At 44.9% G+C, this 20,294-nt stretch overlaps 2 protein-coding genes across 10 annotated transcripts in view; one reads left to right on the top strand and one right to left on the bottom strand.

Annotated features, from left to right (window-relative positions):
• CLDN10 (claudin 10) overlaps window positions 1-7,223 on the top strand; it is an 80,104-nt gene extending 72,881 nt beyond the window's left edge. For both annotated transcript variants that reach the window (XM_084767141.1, XM_084767140.1), the window contains exons 4-5: window positions 6,133-6,240; window positions 6,883-7,223. In XM_084767141.1, coding sequence (XP_084623267.1) covers window positions 6,133-6,240; window positions 6,883-7,006 — 232 coding nt within the window. In that variant the 3' untranslated portion in view covers window positions 7,007-7,223. The remainder of the gene's footprint in view (window positions 1-6,132; window positions 6,241-6,882) is intronic.
• DZIP1 (DAZ interacting zinc finger protein 1) overlaps window positions 1-20,294 on the bottom strand; it is a 79,875-nt gene that overhangs the window by 3,233 nt on the left and 56,348 nt on the right. For 5 of the 8 annotated variants that reach the window (XM_084767134.1, XM_084767139.1, XM_084767132.1 and 2 more), the window contains 3 exons: window positions 17,355-17,548; window positions 15,744-15,874; window positions 12,951-13,119 (listed from right to left, as the gene is read on the bottom strand). In XM_084767134.1, the coding sequence (XP_084623260.1) occupies window positions 12,951-13,119; window positions 15,744-15,874; window positions 17,355-17,548 (494 nt within the window). Of the gene's footprint in view, window positions 1-9,300; window positions 10,299-12,950; window positions 13,120-15,743; window positions 15,875-17,354; window positions 17,549-20,294 lie in introns of those variants that run through there. The other 3 variants (XM_084767136.1, XM_084767135.1, XM_084767138.1) reach the window with 1 other exon arrangement.

The following is a 20,294-nucleotide window of genomic DNA, read 5'->3' as shown; positions in this document are numbered from 1 at the left end:
TTCTGAATCTAGAGTGAGGACCGGAGGTTGTAATGATTAGGTACAATGTCTGATGCCGTAGTTCAGAGTTTAAAGAAATATCTGTTAGTGCATCATAAATACTAGAAAAATGTTAACTTTTACTGTGAAAGGTCCTTACTCATATCCTCACACAGCAGAGCATCCTCTTTGACATTATTTGGAGATTAGCCATAGAGAAATGCTTGCTGGGATGTTAAGACCTAATAGAAGAGAAAATTGTTTTATGACGCTTGGCTCTCAAGTAAAAGGAAGCTTCAAAAGGGATTTGAAGGAGAGATAAACCTGTTTTTTAGGATCACAAGTGTGGGATTGGAACGGTCTTGTAAGAGAACAGGTAATGTTAATCCACTAAAAGACCAACCACCTCGTGCGAGAGCTTGATTGTTGCCAGCTGAAAAGAGCTGGCGAACAGACTCTGGGAAGAGATACATAAATAAGCCCAGAAATGGAGGCAGGGCTTTTGGAGACTTAAAATAGTTTTTGACTATTCATTGCTCCACTTCGAGATGCTCCTGGAAAAAAGGCTTTGGGGCTCTGGGATCCTGCTGAGGTTCCGGGTTCTGGTTACTCCACGTTCCAACAAAAAAAGGTCCTACTGATTACACCAGGAGAATCATTCCTCACAACTGATATCCTTACGGTTTTGCTATTGTGTTCTTTAATCCTCTTTCCTATTGTTATAAGTAACGTACGCTCAGTTAATAAGTTGTAATAAAATATATTAAATAAAAAATTAAACCTACAGGGATTTAATGTGCAACCACTAGGAAAGGCAAAACGTGTCTACTAATTTCTGGTCACCTGTGTCGCTGCACTGAGTCAAGAGTAAGATGCTGTGGGAAACTACCAGGTAGACAGAGGCTGTGAGAGTCTCCTTATCAGAATGGCTCTCTCAATACCTCCTTCCTCGCTCCCCGTTGTTTTCCGCCAGGCTGGTGAAGATTCTAAATGGAGCTTGGAAGCATTTTAATTGTTCAGGATTTTTTTGTGTGTGTGTGGCTGGGATCCATCTGTACACATTTACTTCAGTATGAAGGAACACACCTGCCCTCCCCACAGACTCCAGCACAGACTTGGCCCACAGAGTCCCCTGAGGGGTGTCAGGGTAGTATTTGCTGTTGGGCACCTCCTATCTTAAAGGTCAGCCCTGGCAGCCCTGCCAGTTCACCCACACTCGGGAACTGCCTGTCAACGTGTCACTGGCCTCGCTGTTAGCACCGTGACTCAGCACACCATTCCCGCTTCAGCTCAGGGCCAGGCAAAGCCCAGGTCTCCACACTGCTGCAGGAGCAGGCCAGGAACACGGGGTTGATAAGTAATAGATTTGTTTTTGACACAAATGCTGTAACACGGGGCATGAGATATTTCTAATAAATTATAATTTACCTTGGCTAACATGATATTCAGTTCCCACAGTAACTGGCAAGGTTACTCACTGATCTCCTGGCGCAGGGTGAGGCGGGAGAGCAATCTACGGCTGACAGTCTGGGGACTCTGCAGCCTGAGCTGGGCCCTGGCCTCATAGACGGACAGGGCTATGAAGATCAGAGAAAGTAACATATTGGGGAAAATGTTGGCCACAGGTTATCGAATTTCCATTAAGATGAGAGAAATAAAAACAATAGATTAGTTTTACATCTATTGGAATTCACCTCAGCATTCTTGATTGCTTATCTTTTTTTTTTTTTAATGTACCTTGGAGTAATTTCTGAAAGCTTATCCTGCTTTCTTAATTCCTCAATGAGTTAAATAAAATCGTCGCAACATGTTTACTTTTTAAAGAAAATAAAAATGTGAAGGCACCTGCTACAATAGCACATAGGAAGACGTCAAAACAAGGTTCCCACCATTAACACAGTGTTTGTGGGATTTGAAACCACACAGCGGCAGATCACAATGTGCTGAAAGACAACGCAAGCAAACCTGTTAGCATCTACACCTTCGAACTGGCACCGAAGGAAGAAAATAGAAAAGTCCAGTTTGCTTTTTCTTTCTTTCTTTTTTGAGACACGGCTTCTCTGTGTACTGCCCTGGACTTACTTTGTAGCTTTATAGACCAGGCAGGCTGGCCTTGAACTCACAGCAATGCTCCTGCCTCTGCCTCTGCCTCCCGGAGCTCTGGGATTATAGGCATGCGCCACTGTGCCTGGCTTAAAAGTCCATTTTTGTTTTGGTTTCTCAAGTTTGTGAATTCCCCATAAAGACTCCATGACATGTAACTAAAATCTTCTTGTCCTACTTCTGTTGTTGAGAGCCCTGCCACTGCTCTGAAACTGTTGTGAGGTGCCAGACCTTGGCAGCAGAAGAGATTGAGGGAGCATTTTACAGGAGGGAGGCAGGCTATGGCAAGCACAGGGTGGGCAGGCTCCTGACAGCCCACTCTAAGTCAGCAACTTGGAAGGTGCAGTGTTGGGAGTAAATGCGTTTATGCATGATTCTTACAGAACGTCCGCTTATATAAACTTATCCTTGCAGTTGCGTGGCCATTATGTTATATGGAGATGCTTACATCAGTGACGTCCAAAAGGCTGGCTTGTCACTGGAACTCAGTTTTGATGTATCCATGTGGATAACATATAAATGTGCTTTCTAGATTTTTTTTTTAACATTTCCCCCCCAAAACATATTGTCTTGCATTAAGGTAACTGACATATCTATTTTGATTATTGCCGTTCTTATTAAAGCAAGTACACTGTACTCTAGAAGGACCTGTGACCTTCATTAGGTCATGTCAGTTTTCTGTGGGTCCTAAAAGGATGAGGGGCTGCTCAGCGTGTCCGGGCTTTAATGACTCCCTTACCTCTTGTGGTGTCGGGTGAAAAGACAGCCCCAGGGCATGTGGGAAAAAATTCCACACCCCGTGGTGCTGGAGCAACTGAGAGCTTAATGAGCCAGGGAGGCAGAAAACCTTTCTGAAATGGGAACTAAAAGTAGCTTGCGCTGCCTGGGATTTTAAAATGTTCATAAACTCATTTGCCGTGAGAGCGGTGGTTAATAGCTTAGGCTTGGGATCACAGTTAAAGGCTCAGGGCTCTACCATTTACGTGTCTGACATATGGGACAAGCCATTTAATCTCCCTGATGCTCATTTGCAAAGTGAGGATAACTTATACCCATATCTCAGCATTGTAATGGGGATTGAAAGGCGATGTGTGTTCAAAAGCACACAGCACAGGTGCTGACCGTGAGGGCGTGTCGTTTCCGTGTCCTTTCAGTCCACGTCTGTGTGTATCTAGGAGAACTGGGCTCAGGTCTATTTGCACAGACATGCTCTTTGAATTCAATTGTTAGGGCTCATCATCGTACTGTAATTATTTGTTTAATGTCTGACCAGCCCCACCAGACTATAGGATCTGTGGGAGGAGCTGTCGGGCTAGCCATCTCTTGTCCATGCGGAACATGAGCAGCCTAGGACTGGGCTTAGCGTGTCTGTGGAGGTGACAAAGGAAGGAGAGATCCCCGGGAACAGCAAATCAAGTCAGAAATGGAGATTTGGGTGTAAGATCAGGATGCAAAAATAAGTGGCCTCCAGTCTCTTTTCTTAGGGTGGCTGTGGAGGTTCAAAGGCTAAGCTATGATTGGACCGGTGCACTGTGCTGAGTCAATGCTGCCACGGGCTACTTTGCCCTCTCAGGGAATGAAGGCCCCAAGCAGCAGCCTTACATAGCTCTGCACACCAGGGAGGAGGATAACCCCCGCCCATACTTGAAAGCATGTTTAAACCCTTCAGATCTTTTGGTTTGTGTGGGAGAACACTTTTAAGTGGCTAATCCATGTTTTAACTTTTCTGACAGAAGTAAATATTGGATTGCGAAAGTCACAAATGTGACTGACACAAATGTGTTAAAAGCTATGTGGGGACAACAATCTGATGAGAATTGTCATTTGACAGACACTGAAAATAGTCTCATCTGTAAGCCAAATTCTGTCCTCTCACTGACAGCTAAGGGTCTGTCTGGAGTGGAGCTTATTAATTCCTCCAGAATAAGGAAGGCTGGCTCAGGGACAAGAGGATGTTGGTAACAGAAAACACTCAGCACTGAGAAGCTGAAATTTCGATAATCTTCCTGAAGTGTTGAAATCAGCTTTTTAGCATTACCAAGAGTCAAGAAAGACTTCCTTCTGGGCGGAGGTGAGGGAGCCGAGCCTTGGGAACCAGCTGTGGCAGGAGTTAGGTTGTCCTTCACTCTCAATGCTGCCTTGGAGTGACACAGGTCAGTGTTCGCCATGCCCTGGTAGGCGTGGACTGAAGTCCCACTGTGGAGGGAGACCGGGACATGTGTCTCCCAGCAGAATGAAGAAACAGTCCGAGGGAGGAAGAACCAATCACAAAAGCCATCATATGAGAACATCAGAATTTTAAAAAACTTGGGTGATGTAGGGTCTCTAAAGTCAACCCTAAATAGATACTGATTTTAAGTGTTTGGCAAGATTTACAATGGAAATTAACTGGGAATAATGCCTTTCAAAGTGACCCTACATATATGAAAGCTAAAATACAATTAAAATATGGAAGAGGGTCTGTGGGTACGGCTCAGCCTGCAGAGCTAGTGTAGCATGCATGAAGTGCCGAGTACATCACATAAACCAACAAGGTGGCCCACGTGTAATCCCAGCAGCCTAGAGGCAGAGGCGGGTGGTCAGAAGTTCAAGGCCATCCCCAGCTACAGAGCAAGTGTGGAGTCCTCTGGAGATCCATTCGTCCCTGTCCCTGCCTCAGAATTTTTAAAATGGAATAAAAGAGCCAGTTATTATCATAAGGCGAAGATCTTTATTCCTAGTCCCTTCAGTAAGTTTCCAGATGGTTTGACTCGGTGAAGATACAAGGCAGAGCAGAACTGCCACATCTCACTTGTAATGTCCCCTCTCAGGGAGGCCATGGTGCTGAGCCCTGTGGCTCATGACTTCTAGCACGCTTGTTCTTAGATGTGCCATTCTTAAAAATTGTACTCTCTGGGCAGTGGAGATGCACGCCTTTAATCCCAGTACTTGGGAGGGAGAGGCAGGGGAATCTTTGTGGGTTCGAGACCAGAATGGTCTACAGAGCAAATTCCAAGGCATCCAGGGCTACACCAAGTAACCCTGTCTCGAAAACAAAACAAAACAACAAAACAAAACGAAACCACTGCCCCCAAAAGCAGCAAACAGCCACCAAGAAGTGGAGGCTCATGTCTAATGACCATGGCACCTACAGGTGGCAGCCTCCTTCAGTAACGCTCATGACTGGAAGAAAACAGGAGAGGCTTTTTGAAAGTGTCCGTGTCTAAGTCGCACAGTTGGAGGAGAGCTGACCCGCCAGGGAGATGTAGAGGAATGCAGTGTGGTGATGTCTCATCTCCTATGGGAATAGCCTCCACCGAGAATGACGTCCCATGCTGGTCCCTTCCTCTGTGCCAGCACAGGATGAGGCGGGAGGACCTGAAGCCAGTTCAAAGGCTTTTTCATTAAAGACACCCACAGAAAGAGGTTTTACTATCCTCATTCCTTGTTTTTGTTGTTGTTTGCTGTGGGGGTGACTGTTCCTCATTTGAAAGGATTTCTTCTGGCTGCCTAACATTTTTGAAGTCCTGCCGTTCGACAGTGGCCTTCCTGTCTGGAGAAGGGTTGCCTCACGCCTGCGTGCATTCGCTTTGCTAACCTAGGGAGTACTGTGGCCGGCCATCTAGAAGCTTCTCACTGCTTACCCACTAGCCTGTAGTGACAGCGCTAACCACTTTTGCACAGGCTCCTTGCACCTTCATTTTTTCGAACACAGCAGACATTTGACATTCATTGAGCTAAGCGGAACATGCAGGCAGACTTCCTTTTCCTAACTACAATGTATCTCATAATTTGGCCTGGGAAACAAAAGAAAGGAATGGGAAGTTTGGGAAGGCGAAGGCAGAGATGAAAGAAAGGTGCTGCTGGGTCAGGTGGCCCTGTCGTCAACCTGACCCAGCTCATCACCCTGGCTTCCAGTCAGGAAAAGTCTGAAGCATTCCAGTCACTCAAACATGTGACTACTTCCTTCACAAGTTAACAGCAAGAAGGCGTGGGTGTAAAGCTGAGTCAGCAGGGCTGCCCAGCCCCTGGGTGAGCTGGCTGTAACGCCCTTGTCACATTCTCTCCCAGGTATGAGTTAGGAGCTGCTCTCTTCATCGGATGGGCGGGGTCCTCTCTCTGCATCATTGGTGGTGTCATATTCTGCTTTTCAATATCCGACAACAACAAAACACCCAGGTAGGAAAGAGATAAAAACACCCTGTTAAAAAGTACTATTCTAAGTCATTACATATGTGACAAGTTACACACAATTCGTGTGACTCTTAGAAATTAAAAGTAACAATTGGAAAAGGTTAGGCATAGCTGGGGGTCGTGGTGGTGCATGCCTTTAATCCTAGCACTAGGGAGGCAGAGGCAGGTGGATCTCTGTGAGTTCAAGGCCAGCCTGTGAAAGAAACCCTGTCTTGAAAAAATGAAAGAGAGAGAGAGGGGGAGGTGTTAGGGACAGCGTTACTAGTTTGTTTTGTTTTTACGATCACATCACTGCGTTCTAAAGCTGTTTCTGTAATTGGGAGGTCAAGCCCAAGGGGAAAGCAGTGTAATTTCTACACAGGCAGAAATTGATGAATGTCTCTACAAAACCTTCCAAGTTTCAGGAAAATGATCATTAAAAATAGTTCTGAGAAAGAATACTAGAACAAATGAGAATGTCCTGAGATTCTTCCATCACCCAGGCTACTCAGAAACAACAGTTATTTCTGGAGGGCAGAAGAGGGACAAGAGTTAAGCAAAGGAAGAGTTAACTCTTGGCTACCAATAGAAACAGTTGCCATGCATGCGTGTAGAACAAAATCAACCCACCTGTGTTTTACCTTTCAGAATGGGCTACACGTACAACGGACCCACGTCTGTCACATCCTCTAGGACCAAGTATCATGGTGGAGAAGGAGAATTTAAAGCCACGAGCCCCTCAAAACAGTTTGATAAAAATGCTTATGTCTAAAGCACTCCTGGCAAGCTGTGTCTTGAGTCTGTTGTGAAAGCGAACTGTTCTCACAATGATCCTTTCAAGGCTCTCCTGTAATTACCGCTTAAGCTGTTTTTTTAAAAAAAATATCAGTTTGAAGACTGTTGATTGGATGGATGTAAATGTTCTTATAGTTCTATGCTAATCATTTCTGTTGTGCCTTTCTGTAAGAAAAATAAACAGGTTATTTACAGGGTTTGTGTATTTTATGCACATAGAAGACACAGATGCTCTTAGTTCACAAAGGCTCAGGAAATGTTGGGGTGATAGTCGCTCTGATCTGTAGAACTTCCTTCACTTCACCCATTTATTAAACAGAAATGTGTGGGCGATGGCATCTTGTGGGTCAAATAGGAGGTGTTTGAGACTATTCCTCATGGGGTGTCCGAGCTACACAGATGTGTCATTACCTGTCAAGCAGTCGACTTCTAGTCTCTTATTCCTGTCTGTCAGGACTGTCATTCATCACAATGGCTCAAGACAGGGCTAATTAGGCCAAGGTGTCTTTGCCTTGTCAGCAGATCAGAAACCAACAGGCTTGTGTGAGACTGAGAGCCTGTCTCCAGTAGCTGAGCTACTCGTGGTGGGTGAATCCAAAGCCAGCTAAGGGAGGTCTGGGGCCTATGTGGTCCTTGCCTCTCTCACTTCCTGTGAGCCTCATGTGAGCCTGCACTTACTAGGTCCCTGAGACACCGGCCATTTCTTAAGACATGGAACTTGGTCAGGTGATTTCTGAACAAAGACACAGATTTATTCCTGAGGCCAGCCCTGCATATCATGTCTCCTCAAAGGCAGTAGTTGTTTCCACTATCACACAGCCTGTACATGCCAGCACATTTATATTTGCCGCCACCCTTGATGGTGGCTTCTTTTCTCTGCATATATGGTGAAGAAAAGTAAAGAGGAAAGTTGGACAGAGCCGGGGCATAAGCTAGGGTCTAGCTTAAAGACAAGGTTTAAGGCTTGAGTAAGAATTGATACCTGTGTCATATACTACAAATTGTCCAGAATCAATTGCATGGGTGACTACATGACTTTCCCAAAGGGTGAATGGCTGAAAAGGAAAAAAATAAATCACACTGCCTTCAGGCTCTCAATGGAAAGAAATGGAAAATTTTTAAAAAGTTAAAAAAACCCAAAATTTAAAATGCCATGCTTTGTTAAAACTTGAAATATATATTTTTCCATAAAAGTAGGTTAGGTACCACAGACCAGTGTGGGAACAGTGTTGTGTAGGCATATATTTATGTATATATAAATATATGTATATAAATGATTGTATATGTATATAGTTTTTTTCTTCAACTAAACTGGTGAAGATAACAGATTGTAGAATGTAGGGAGAGTGGGGGATAAGAGTATAGATGTTATCAGAGAGTGGCCATATAAGGTCTGTCTAAAGAAAAGGAATACATCAAATGAGTGGGGGGAGAAAGGAAACAAATACAGATAAATTAAAGGATTGAGTTTTGTGATATACACATAATAACTTAATTCTTATGTTGGTTTGATCAGATCATTACATTTCCCTAGTGCGAGGAAAAAAAAAATGTGGCCAACAGACCTTGGAACAGGCCTACTTTAAAGCTGGCTTTTGTCACTTTCTAGTTGTGAGCTTTTTGGCATGTGACTTAATAACTCTTATTTCTAATGTCTTAATTAGACAAAGATCAAGTATCAAATTCTAACTGAACAAAGGCCTAAATCACATCCAACACAGAGCAAAGCCAAAGGCTTGGTGGGGTAGGGAGGGGAGGGGTGGGGTGGGGTGTGGTGGGGTAGGGAGGGGAGGGGTGAGGTGGGGTGTGGTGTGGTGGGGTAGGGAGGGGAGGGGTGAGGTGGGATGGGGCAGGGTGGCATACACCTTTAATCTCAGCACTTGGGAGGTAGAGGCAGGTGGATCTCTATGAGTTCAAGGCCAGGCTGGTCTATAGTAGACTGAGTTCCAAGTCAGCCAAGGCTATGTAGTTGAGACTTTGTTAAAAAAAATAAGTAAGAATGAAAAAACAAAAAGCATGTGGCTCAATAAAAACCTGTTGAGGAAGTGAGTGGTGGACAGACACAAGTCCTTAGTCTGAAGCCTACATACAAGGTGAGCTATTTGCATACAGAGCCCCGCCCCCTGGGAAGGTGGCGGACTGGCTTCAGCATAGTAGCCACAGCAGCCACAGGATTTACTCCAAGGTCAGGTGTGAGAAGCCATGGCTTGTGCAAGCTCCTTCACAGGTGAGCACAGAACTCTCCATTAATAAGCAGCCACAGTCGCACAGTACGATGCATGACTTTACTGACATGGTTGACAGATGACAGGAGACCCCAAATCAACATGCCATTAAAATGTTACCTTTTTTTTTTTTAGATAGTCCTAATAGTACCACAAAGTATAAAAAATATTTTTAAAAAAGGAAACAAATTAAAAAAGAGAAACAGTTTATATATAAATGCTCTGATCATTGCCAAGATCATTATTCAAGAATGTAAGTTAGTTCTGAGGTATTTTGTAGTATGGGCTGGGTACTGAAAAACAGAAAAACTACATACACAAGTGACTTGGAAAATGGCTTAGCTTTTTCTACTGATCGTTTCATAAAAATCAACTGGCATTTAGAACAGATGTACATTATTCATAAAATATCCGAGAGAAAGATTACACTGCAGAGAATAATTTGTCAGTAACAGCATGCTCAGTGGGATCCAGGGTACTTTCAGGAAATGTGCTCGCCATGGGCCAAGCTAACTGCCACCATCCTAGAGTTCCTTCTGTATGGAAAACAACTAGTTTAACCCTTAGGACTTCACTAATTCAATGTTGAAGAGACTTAATTCTGTGGCATGAGCACCATCAATGTGACAGTACATATATAGTTATTAAAGTTATAATAATTCAAACCAAGCCTGATAGCAGTCCAAAAAAAAAAAAAGACTTAAAAGTTAGTTGAAGAAAATACATTTAGCACTAGAGAGGGCTGTACTGAAGAAAACACTTTATGACTTAAGGTTATCTTGTTTTTACATGTGGACAGCTGACAGTTTGTGTTCGATACTGTGTTCTATGTCACTAAAGACACCCTTGTTCTGAACGGGCTTCCATATCACCGTGGGAAACACAAAGGGACATTAGAATCGTATAGGCTGTTGACTGCAATGCCGCTGGCTTCTCGAACGGTTTTCTGACGTGTGGACTTGCAGTTAGACGTCATGACGTCACTCTAGTCGGTCACATTTACTAAGCTGCCTTTCAGTGTGCTCGGTTCGTTTTCTGGAAGTCCTGCGCAGGGAGCAGAAAGAAGACAGTGGAGGAGCCTGTGATTAAACTAGAACGTTTTTCAATCCTCTGACTTCAGGCAGCCTTTTCTCACCTAGGGTCTAAACCATCAGCAAGCCTGGCCTGCGGTCTCCCCCACCCTCCGGCCCCCACCTCTCGACCCCCCAGCCCCTACCAGCTTTGGCTGAGGCCAAACTTTTAGATAGCCTCACAGGACGTGGCCAGTGACCACCATCCTGAAGGACACTAGCTCCTGGGCAGCAGGGCCTGCGTCCTGTGCCCTGCTTCTCTCAGGCTGGTCAGCTTGGTGCCTGGAGAGTGAGGGTTCTCAGCACATCTGTGTTGTGTTATTAGTTATGGGCAAATAGGAACATCAAACCCTAAACATAACATAAACTTCTAGTTTAATATATAGAGGTAAATGTTAAACATAGGCTGCAGGGATAGAAGAACTGTTAAAGAGTAAGTTAGTTAAAAAGAGAGCCATGATTTTGAGCCGTGGAAGCAGAATTCCACTGTAGTTTGACTCTAGAATGTTCTCTGAGGGATGCAGGGTCAAGGCACTGTATCTCAAACACTGCCTTGGTTTTTAACTGCAATGGATCCTGTGTAAGATAACTTCATAATGGCAATGTTACAGCCATGTTAGAGAGTGACAGTGCGACAGTAAGTGCACAGCTGACATATTGGTAGGAAGAAAAGGGACAAAACCGAGAATGCTCAAAGAGAGGACCAGGGACCTGATGAAGACAGGAGGCACGGCCATGGGAGGTGATGGAGACAGGAGGCACGGCCATTGGCTCTGTAGACACTGGCAGAAATTATGAAGAAGGGCACAAAGTTCATACAAAGGAGCACCGGAGGTGCATGAGATGGTGGTAACGGGCCCGCGCCTTCAGTAGCTAAAACTGAAGTCATCAAAGCAGGAAGCAGGTTTGAGTCCATTAGTGAACGACATGGGAACAGCTCGCCAGGTACTAAAGATGGGGACGAATGTCACAGAGGCCCTTCTGCACACCTCAGCTTCTACCACGCACAGGGGTTAGTGTGATTTTACCCCTATAAAAATAATTACAGTCGGACTGTCATGGTGGTGTGACAAGTGAAGATACTCCAAAGAGATACTTGAGTCATACGGTGTGACTATCAGGCTGTTGCGACAATGGACTTCAAAGACTGAGCCTTTCCCCAGGGATCTCATGGTGGGAGAAGGATAAGGCGCCAGGAAGAGATGCCACACGGTTCTTAGAACCCGTCAGACCCTCTCACTAAATGACACTAAATGCGAGGCAGCAGTGGGTCAGAGGGAGGTGGGGCCACAGCTTGACCAACTGCTCAGCTCTGTGTGTTCTTGGCCTTCTATTTAAATTTTGACTTGGTGTGTATGTGTGTGTGGGGGGGTGTCCTCACTGGTCCCAATGCAGCCACTTTGAATAAATCTATTTTTTCTGTTTCTCACTTTAATTTGGCTCCTTTAATTGGCTTATTGAGAATGGGTGGCTGGATGTCACTTAGGGCACAGGATGTGACCACCCCAAATCCGACTACAGTGACACACCTGTAATCTTGGCACTCAGAATGCTGATGTGGGGGTGGGGGTGGGGGTGGGAATGCAAGCTCAAGGCCAGCCCTGAGCTAGACAGTGGCACAGTTGAGATCTTGTCTTAAAAAGTCAGACAAGCAAAATAAGCAGACAAATAAAGAAACAAAAGGTGTACACACACACACACACACACACACACACACACACACACACACAGAGGCACACATACATTATGACTTTTGAAGTTAGAAGCTAAGCCTATTGGGAGTTATGTGACTCTCTCAGAGTGACATGCAGGCTCTGGTGGACAGGAAACACTCCAACTTATAATTTCATTTGTGATTCATCCCACTGACTACAAAGTTATAAGGGGAAAAAAAAAAAACCTCCCTTGGAAGGGAAGTGCTGGCAGATTGCAGACTCTGCTCATCCAGGCGCAAGCTTAGAAACTCTAGTTTCTGGAGGTCTTTGTGAAGAGAATATATATATATGTGGACAATCAACATTAAAGTGTTCAACGAAACAATAGAGTAAAATTTAAAATGATAGATGAATAAGTTATTCAGATACACTGTATAATAAAAAATAACATCAAGATCTTGGTTATAACAATTGTGTCATTTGGTTTTGGTTTGGTTTGGTTTGGTTTGTGCCAGGCAAGTGCTCTACTACTGAGCTGTCACCCTAGGCCCCCACAGTGCGCCCATCTGATCGCATACAGCAAGTATTTAAGAGGGGGAGCACTTTTGGGCTGGAGAGCCAGCGCGACTGGTACAGTGCTTGCCAACCAACCATGAGGGCTTGAATTTGATCCCCAGAATTCACATTTTAAGAAGCCACGAGTTAGGGCACACACTGTTTCCCCAGCACCAGGGAAGCAGAGACAGGAGGAAGTCCCCTGGCTCTCTGGCCAGCCAGTCTAGCCAGCATGGTGAGTACCAGGCCAATGAGAGAGCCTGGCTCAAAACTCAAGGTAGACAGCTTCTCAGGGACAACACCAAGGCTGACTTCTGCCTCCATACACCCATGTGCATAGATGTGCATCCACAGGAATGCGTGCACACACCCCCAAAGAAACACAACTGTCAATGTGTGGGGTGAAAACTACCGACCTTCCTCCTTGAATTCCCGCGGGTTCGCTGGGCCCCAGGCCCTCGGCACCTGACTGGAACTGAGATCTCTCTTCGCAGGTGGAGGCTCCCTCTGCTCTATTTTTTTCCCCAGAGATTTCTCTTCCTCCAAGGATGAGATGTCCCAGTCGTCATCACTGACATCTGCACACTGCAAGAAGCACACAGAGACGACCTTGCGTTTCTTATAAGGAAAGCCGTACCCTTGTTCACCCTGTGGTCCAGGCTGAGCAGCTTGATGCTGAAGGAAAAGCTGGCAACGACACCGGGGTCCCAAACGGAAGCAGCTTTGCAGAGCCGTGAAGTGAGTTTGAAAACCTGCATCTTGAAAGATACAGTAGTCACTTTTTTTTTTTATGCTGTGGATTTAAAAAAAAAAATCAATGGTGAAGCCTTCCCCTCTGTCCCAGTTTCCTGGTAAGTGAAGGCTTTCGTGGGACATGCCCCTTGGGCTAGTATGCAGATATAAGTGAGTATATACCATTTGAGTCTTTCTGCTTCTGGGTTAACTCACTCATTATGATCATTTCTAGTTCAATCCATTTGTTCACACATTTCAGGAATTCCTTGATTTTAATAGGTGAGTAGTATTCCATAGTGTATATGTACCACAGTTTCTTTATCCAAATTTCTACTGAGGGACACTTAGGCTGTTTCCATGTTCTGGCTATTATGAATAAGGCTGCTATGAACATGGTTGAGTGAGGGTCCTAGAAACCTACAACAACATTATGATGGGTGGAATTGGGCCCAGGGGTCCTGCTCAAGCTATAGCAACAGCCAAGGACAATACGTGCAGTAAACTTTGAACCCCTACCCAGATCTAGGCAATGGACAGGACATTCTCCACAGTTGAGTGGAGAGTGGGGTCTGACTTTCACATGAACTCTGGTGCCCCATATTTGACCATGTCCCCTGGATGGGGAGACCTGGTGGCACTCAGAGGAAAGACAGCAGGCTACCAAGAAGAGACTTGATACCCTATGAGCATACACAGGGGGAGGAAATCCCCCTCAGTCACAGTCACAGGGGATGGGAGCAAGGGGAAAATGGGAGGGAGGGAGGAATGGGAGGATACAAGGGATGGGATAACAATTGAGATGTAATATGAATAAATTAATAAAATATATATTTTAAAAATTTTAAATTAAATAATAATAATAATAATAATAATAATAATAATAATAATAATAATAATAAAGTTTTAATCACATAAAAAATAAATTGTGAATTTAGGAGATACTAGAATACAAGGGTTGTAGGGGCAGGAAACTCTGAATTCGGGGTGAGATATGTCGCCCAGGCGCCCTGCAGACAGGACCATCATCACCTTTCCAAAGCGAGATGAGCCACCTTGGATGATGCAGCATTAAGCAATAGCTTAGTGAAGGAAGTTTGACAGAGTGTTCTAAGTCTCTCGGACCAACAGGAGAAGGCAGGATTATCCACAGAATTCAGAAGAATGACTAGATTGAAGAACACAGTCTGCACGTCAGCTGAGAGAGGCGACAGCTGAGCTCCAGAGCCCTTCAGGCCTCTTCAGTGATTCTGACTCCCAGGTGGGGCCAACCCTTAAAAGTCCCTACTTTGCTGGGCATGGTGGCGCACACCTGTAAATGCCAGCACTTGGGAGGCAGAGGCAGGTTGGATCTCTGAGTTTGAGGCCACCCTGGTCTACAGAGTGAGTCCAGGACTGCCAAAGGAACCCAGAGAACCCCTGTCTCAAAAACAAAACAAAAACAACAACAACAAGAAAAAAGTCCCTATTTTACTTCCAGGTGTCAGAAAAATCCTTGAGCTAGGCGTGGGGGCTTCAGACTGTGGCTCCTCACACCCCTGTGGCCACAACATCTTTATGTGGAGGTGTCACACTACACACATGATGGAGTTGTGAAAACATGTGCAGCGTGACACACAAATATCATTGTATCATGATCTGAAATGCTTGGGCGGAAGAACATCTCAGATTACACAGGGTTTAAGGCTTGGGAATATCTGCAGACAGTTTGTTGGGTCTCAACATCTCTAATCTGAAAATTCCAAATCCAGTATGATCCAAAATCAGAAATCTTTGTTGTTGTTGGTTTTTGTTTTTGTTTTCAAGACAAGGTTTCTCTGTGTAGCCCTGGCTGTCCTTGTAACTCCTTCTGTAGACCAGGCTGGCATCGAACTCAGAGATCTGCCTGCCTCTGCCCCAAGTGCTGCGATTAAAAGGTATGCACCATCACCACCTGGCACATTTCTTGTGTGTGTGTGCTTGAGATTGACCCTAGGGCCTCCTGATGCTCAATTGAGCTACATCCCAGATCTGAGAAGTTCTGAGTTAATGCCAGTGTTTAAAAAGTTTAGCACTGGGGCTGGAGAGATGGCTCAGAGGTTAAGAGCACTGACTAGTCTTCCAGAGGTCATGAGTTCAATCCCCAGCAACCACATGGTGGCTCACAACCATCTATAATGTGATCTGATGCCCCCTTCTGGCCTGCAGGTGTACGTGTGGGCAGAGCGCTGTATACATAATAATAAATAAATCTTAAAAAAAAAAAAAGTTTAGCACTTTGAGACATTACAGATTTCACATTGTTCAATCTATACCTGCTATCAAACAGTAATATTCCTGATTGGTAAAAAATGCAATACTGAAAACAAATCAAGATGAAGCGTCACTTTGTACTATATTAACTAATCACAATAGACCTTTATTTTACTATAAAACATATTTACTAATTAATTCATCAAAAGATGAAGATGAATTAATTAATTAGCAAGCAGGGTTACCTTTATTTCTTGAAATTCTTCCTTTTTGATAAGTGTTTCACCAATATTCACTCCAGGAACTAGTTTATTCCCATTTCCTTGGTGTAAAACCTTGTTCTCAACAGTTTCAGTTTGTATCTGAATAGAGGTTCCTACAGGAGCAAACAGAACACAGTCAGGAAAAGGGTTTGAACACTTTTATCCACCTCCAGTCCCCACACAAGCCTATTGTCAGCACAGAAGGACTCCCAGCTTTATACATCATTATGTATTATTCAAATAAATCAATTGATATATTTTGGGTTTGGAAAAAAATGGAGTTGAAGAGATGATAGCTCCAAAGTGAAAAGCATTTGCTGTTCCTGCAGATGATCAGGATGAGCTCCGAGCACCCTCAGTGCACGGCTCACCACTGCCTGTGACTCTAGCTCCAGGGAATTTGATGCCCTCTCCTGGCCTCCCGGGTATCTGAGCATACCTATACACATGCCCATGTTCACACATAAAATAAAATAATAATATGTATATTTAAAAGCTAAATATGTATAATTCCCTTAAAAGAAGAAATCACAATTGCCCAGTTTAGTTTTCACTCAAAATCACAAGTATGTGATAAAGTCTTTACTTCAATGGGTATTTTCTTTAATATTAATTTAATTAATTTAAATTAATTTAATATTAATTTTCTTTAATAGTATGTTATTAATAATTTAAATTTAAATTAATTTAATATTAATTTTCTTTAATAGTGTGTTATTTATAGTGTGTTATTTTTAATGTACTCACTATATTTTCCAAAATAACATACTTACATAGCATGTAAAAGTTATGTGTAGCCGGGCATGATGGTACACACCTTTAATCCCAGCACTTGGGAGGCAGAGGCAGGTGGATCACTGTGAGTTCAAGGACAGCCTGGTCTACAAAGCAAGTCCAGGACAGCCAAGGCTACACAGAGAAACCCTGTCTCGACAAAACAAAATAAACAAAAAAACCCAAAGATACTTGACATTGACCTTAGTCCTTCATACATATGTATACATGTGCATATGTGCAACTAAACACATACACACATATACATACATGCACCATACACATGCATACTCACATGATTAAAAAAAGGGTGGTCTATGATCTATATGAATAGTCAGGACTGACATGAGCTCAGGGGGAAGATGACATGAAGAGAGAGAGAGAGAGAGAGAGAGAGAGAGAGAGGGAGGGAGGGAGGGAGGGAGGGAGGGAGGGAGGGAGGGAGAGAGAGAGAGAGAGAGAGAGTCACCCCCAGACAAACAGAACCCAGTTTCTCTTGCAGCTCTCATACGGAAATGACCTTGACGGGACCTTGCGCACATTCACCCAGCCTACAGAATATTGACACCGTAAATCTCCATTGTTTACGTCACTGAGTTTATAGTGTTTTGCCCAGCAGTAAGGAACCCATACTCCAGGGCATCCCCAGCTGGCTCTTGCCCTTCTACTTGAAGAAAGTTGGGCTTCTTGCAGTGCCTCTGGGGTGAGCCCCGTCCTTCTCACACACAATCCCAGCTCAGATGCCCAGGGCTGGATGCCCTGGGTGAGGACCACTGTCCTGAAGAAACTTCAAAAGGCTTTTCAGGGATCACAGCTCACCCATAAGCTTTGGAGACGTGTCTGACTCCTCCCCTTCCCTTCCCTCTGTCCAGTCCGTGTCACTTTTGATGGAGCTCTTTCCAAAGTGACTCATGGTGCTTTTAGGTGGCTGTGTGGTGCGTAACTCTGGGGACATGTACGCCTGGATGAAGTCCTCTTCGTCCAGCTCCTCTTCTGAGCTGAAGGGAGGCGTCCTGTACAAGTCAGAACCAAAACAGGGGTGTGGGGGCGCTGCCTCCTTGGTTCGCAACTTACCAACCAGGTGTCCTTTTCTCACCTTAAAAAAAAACTACTTAAGATCTGCTGCCTTGTTAGCTGAGCTAGCTGAGACTCACAGTCAAACACTGGGCAGAGTGCAGGGAGTCTTGTGGAAAAGTGTAGGAAAGGATGGGAAGACTTGGAGGTGACAGGGGCTCCACAAGAAGACCAACAGAGTCAACTGACCAGGGCCCAGAGGAGCTTGCGGAGACTGAAGCACCAACCAAGGACCATCCATGGCCTGGACCTAGGCCCCTACACAGATGCAGCTGAGGGGCAGCTCAGGCTTCATGTGGGTCCCCTAGTAAGGGGAGCAGGGGCTGTCTCTGACATGGATTATGTTGCCTGTTTTTGTTTGTTTGTTTGTTTGTTTTTGTTTTTTAATTACTTGTCCCTGGCAGAGTTGCCTAGCTAGGCCACAGGGGAAGAGGATGTGCTCAGCCCCAATGCGACTGGAGGAGCTGGGGAGAGTTGGGGGGGGCTCCCCTTTCCTGAGGAGTAGGAAAGGAGGGCCAGGGGAAAGAGAGTGGGACCAGGAAGAGAGGAAGGAGGGGGTTAAGATTGGGATATAAAGTGAATAAATAAATAAAATTTAACAACTACTTCTTTTATTTATCACACAGTTGGTTTTATTTTGGAATTTTTATATATACTTTGTTTTTGCGGCACTTTCTCACTCCCATGCCTCAGTCTCCCGCTCCGTGACTGGTCCCCTCTCTTCCTGCTCCTTCTACTTTCATGACACAGTTTTTTTAATAATAACACATTTTTATTGAAAATTAAAAATAATTCCTATTACATCTCATTTTCTATCCCATCCCATGCATCCTCCCATTCCTCCCTCCCTCCCACTTTCACCCCAATCCCCCTTCCCTATGACTGTGGCTGTGGGGGACCTCCTCCCCCTGAATATGGTGCTAGGGTATCAAGTCTTTTCTTGGTAGTCCGCTATCCTTCCTCCGAGTGCCATTGGGCCTCCCCAACAAAGGGACATGGCCAAATATGGGGCACCAGAGATCCTGTGAAAGTCAGCATGACACAGTTTTATTCCTCTTCTTTTTTCCCTCTGCAGCGTTCTTTGACACCTCTTTTTCCCATTCACGGTCTCTCCTCTAGTTTTATGATTGATAATTACCTTCCCCAACCCACAATACACATATAACCACATCTATAAAAATTAAAACCCAGGACCTGCATATGAGAGAACACATCCATATATTTGTCTTTCTGTGTATGGAATATTAGAACAGTAATTTCTAGTTCTAACCATTTTCCTGAGTAAAACTCCACTGTGTACACGTACCACATTTTCCTTAGCCATCCATCTCTGGACGGACATTTCATATCTGTGTAGAATAGTAAAGAAAGAAACACGTATATGTGGTTCCAAGGAAGAACAACAGACCAAACTCTCTGTACCCAAACACGAGAGGCAGTGAAGCCAGAGCCGTCTGCAAGACCCAGACCTGCCAACCATGAAGCAGAGCAGTTAAACAGACCAAAGTTCCCAAAAGGCAGACATGTACAGCCTCCACCCTAGACACAGACTGTACAGCTTCCACCCTAGACACAGATGTGTACAGCCTCCACCCTAGACACAGACTGTACAGCCTCCACCCTAGACACAGATGTGTATAGTCTCCACCCTAGACACAGACTGTACAGCCTCCACACTAGACACAGAGTATACAGCCTCCACACTACACACAGATGTGTACAGCCTCCACCCTACACACAGATGTGTACAGCCTCCACCCTAGACACAGATGTGTACAGCCTCCACCCTAGACACAGATGTGTACAGTCTCCACCCTAGACACAGACTGTACAGCCTCCACCCTAGACACAGATGTGTACAGCCTCCACCCTAGACACAGACTGTACAGCCTCCACCCTAGACACAGATGTGTATAGTCTCCACCCTAGACACAGACTGTACAGCCTCCACACTAGACACAGAGTATACAGCCTCCACACTACACACAGATGTGTACAGCCTCCACCTAGACACAGATGTGTACAGCCTCCACCCTAGACACAGATGTGTACAGTCTCCACCCTAGACACAGACTGTACAGCCTCCACCCTAGACACAGATGTGTACAGCCTCCACCCTAGACACAGACTGTACAGCCTCCACCCTAGACACAGATGTGTATAGTCTCCACCCTAGACACAGACTGTACAGCCTCCACACTAGACACAGATGTGTACAGCCTCCACCCTAGACACAGATGTGTACAGTCTCCACCCTAGACACAGACTGTACAGCCTCCACCCTACACACAGATGTGAACAGTCTGCACCCTAGACACAGATGTGTACAGTCTCCACCCTAGACACAGATGTGTACAGTCTCCACCCTAGACACAGATGTGTACAGTCTCCACCCTACACACAGATGTGTACAGTCTCCACCCTAGACACAGATGTGTACAGTCTCCACCCTACACACAGATGTGTACAGTCTCCACCCTAGACACAGATGTGTACAGTCTCCACCCTAGACACAGACTGTACAGCCTCCACCCTAGACACAGAATATACAGTCTCCACCCTAGACACAGATGTGTACAGTCTCCACCCTACACACAGAGTGTACAGTCTCCACCCTACACACAGATGTGTACAGTCTCCACCCTAGACACAGATGTGTACAGTCTCCACCTTAGACACAGATGT

This window comes from Acomys minous (genome assembly GCF_964271855.1).
Source record: "Acomys minous genome assembly, chromosome: 18".
Taxonomy (NCBI): Eukaryota; Metazoa; Chordata; class Mammalia; order Rodentia; family Muridae; genus Acomys; species Acomys minous.
The sequence above is the reverse complement of the archived record's forward strand: the minus strand, read 5'-3'. Positions and strand labels throughout refer to the sequence as shown.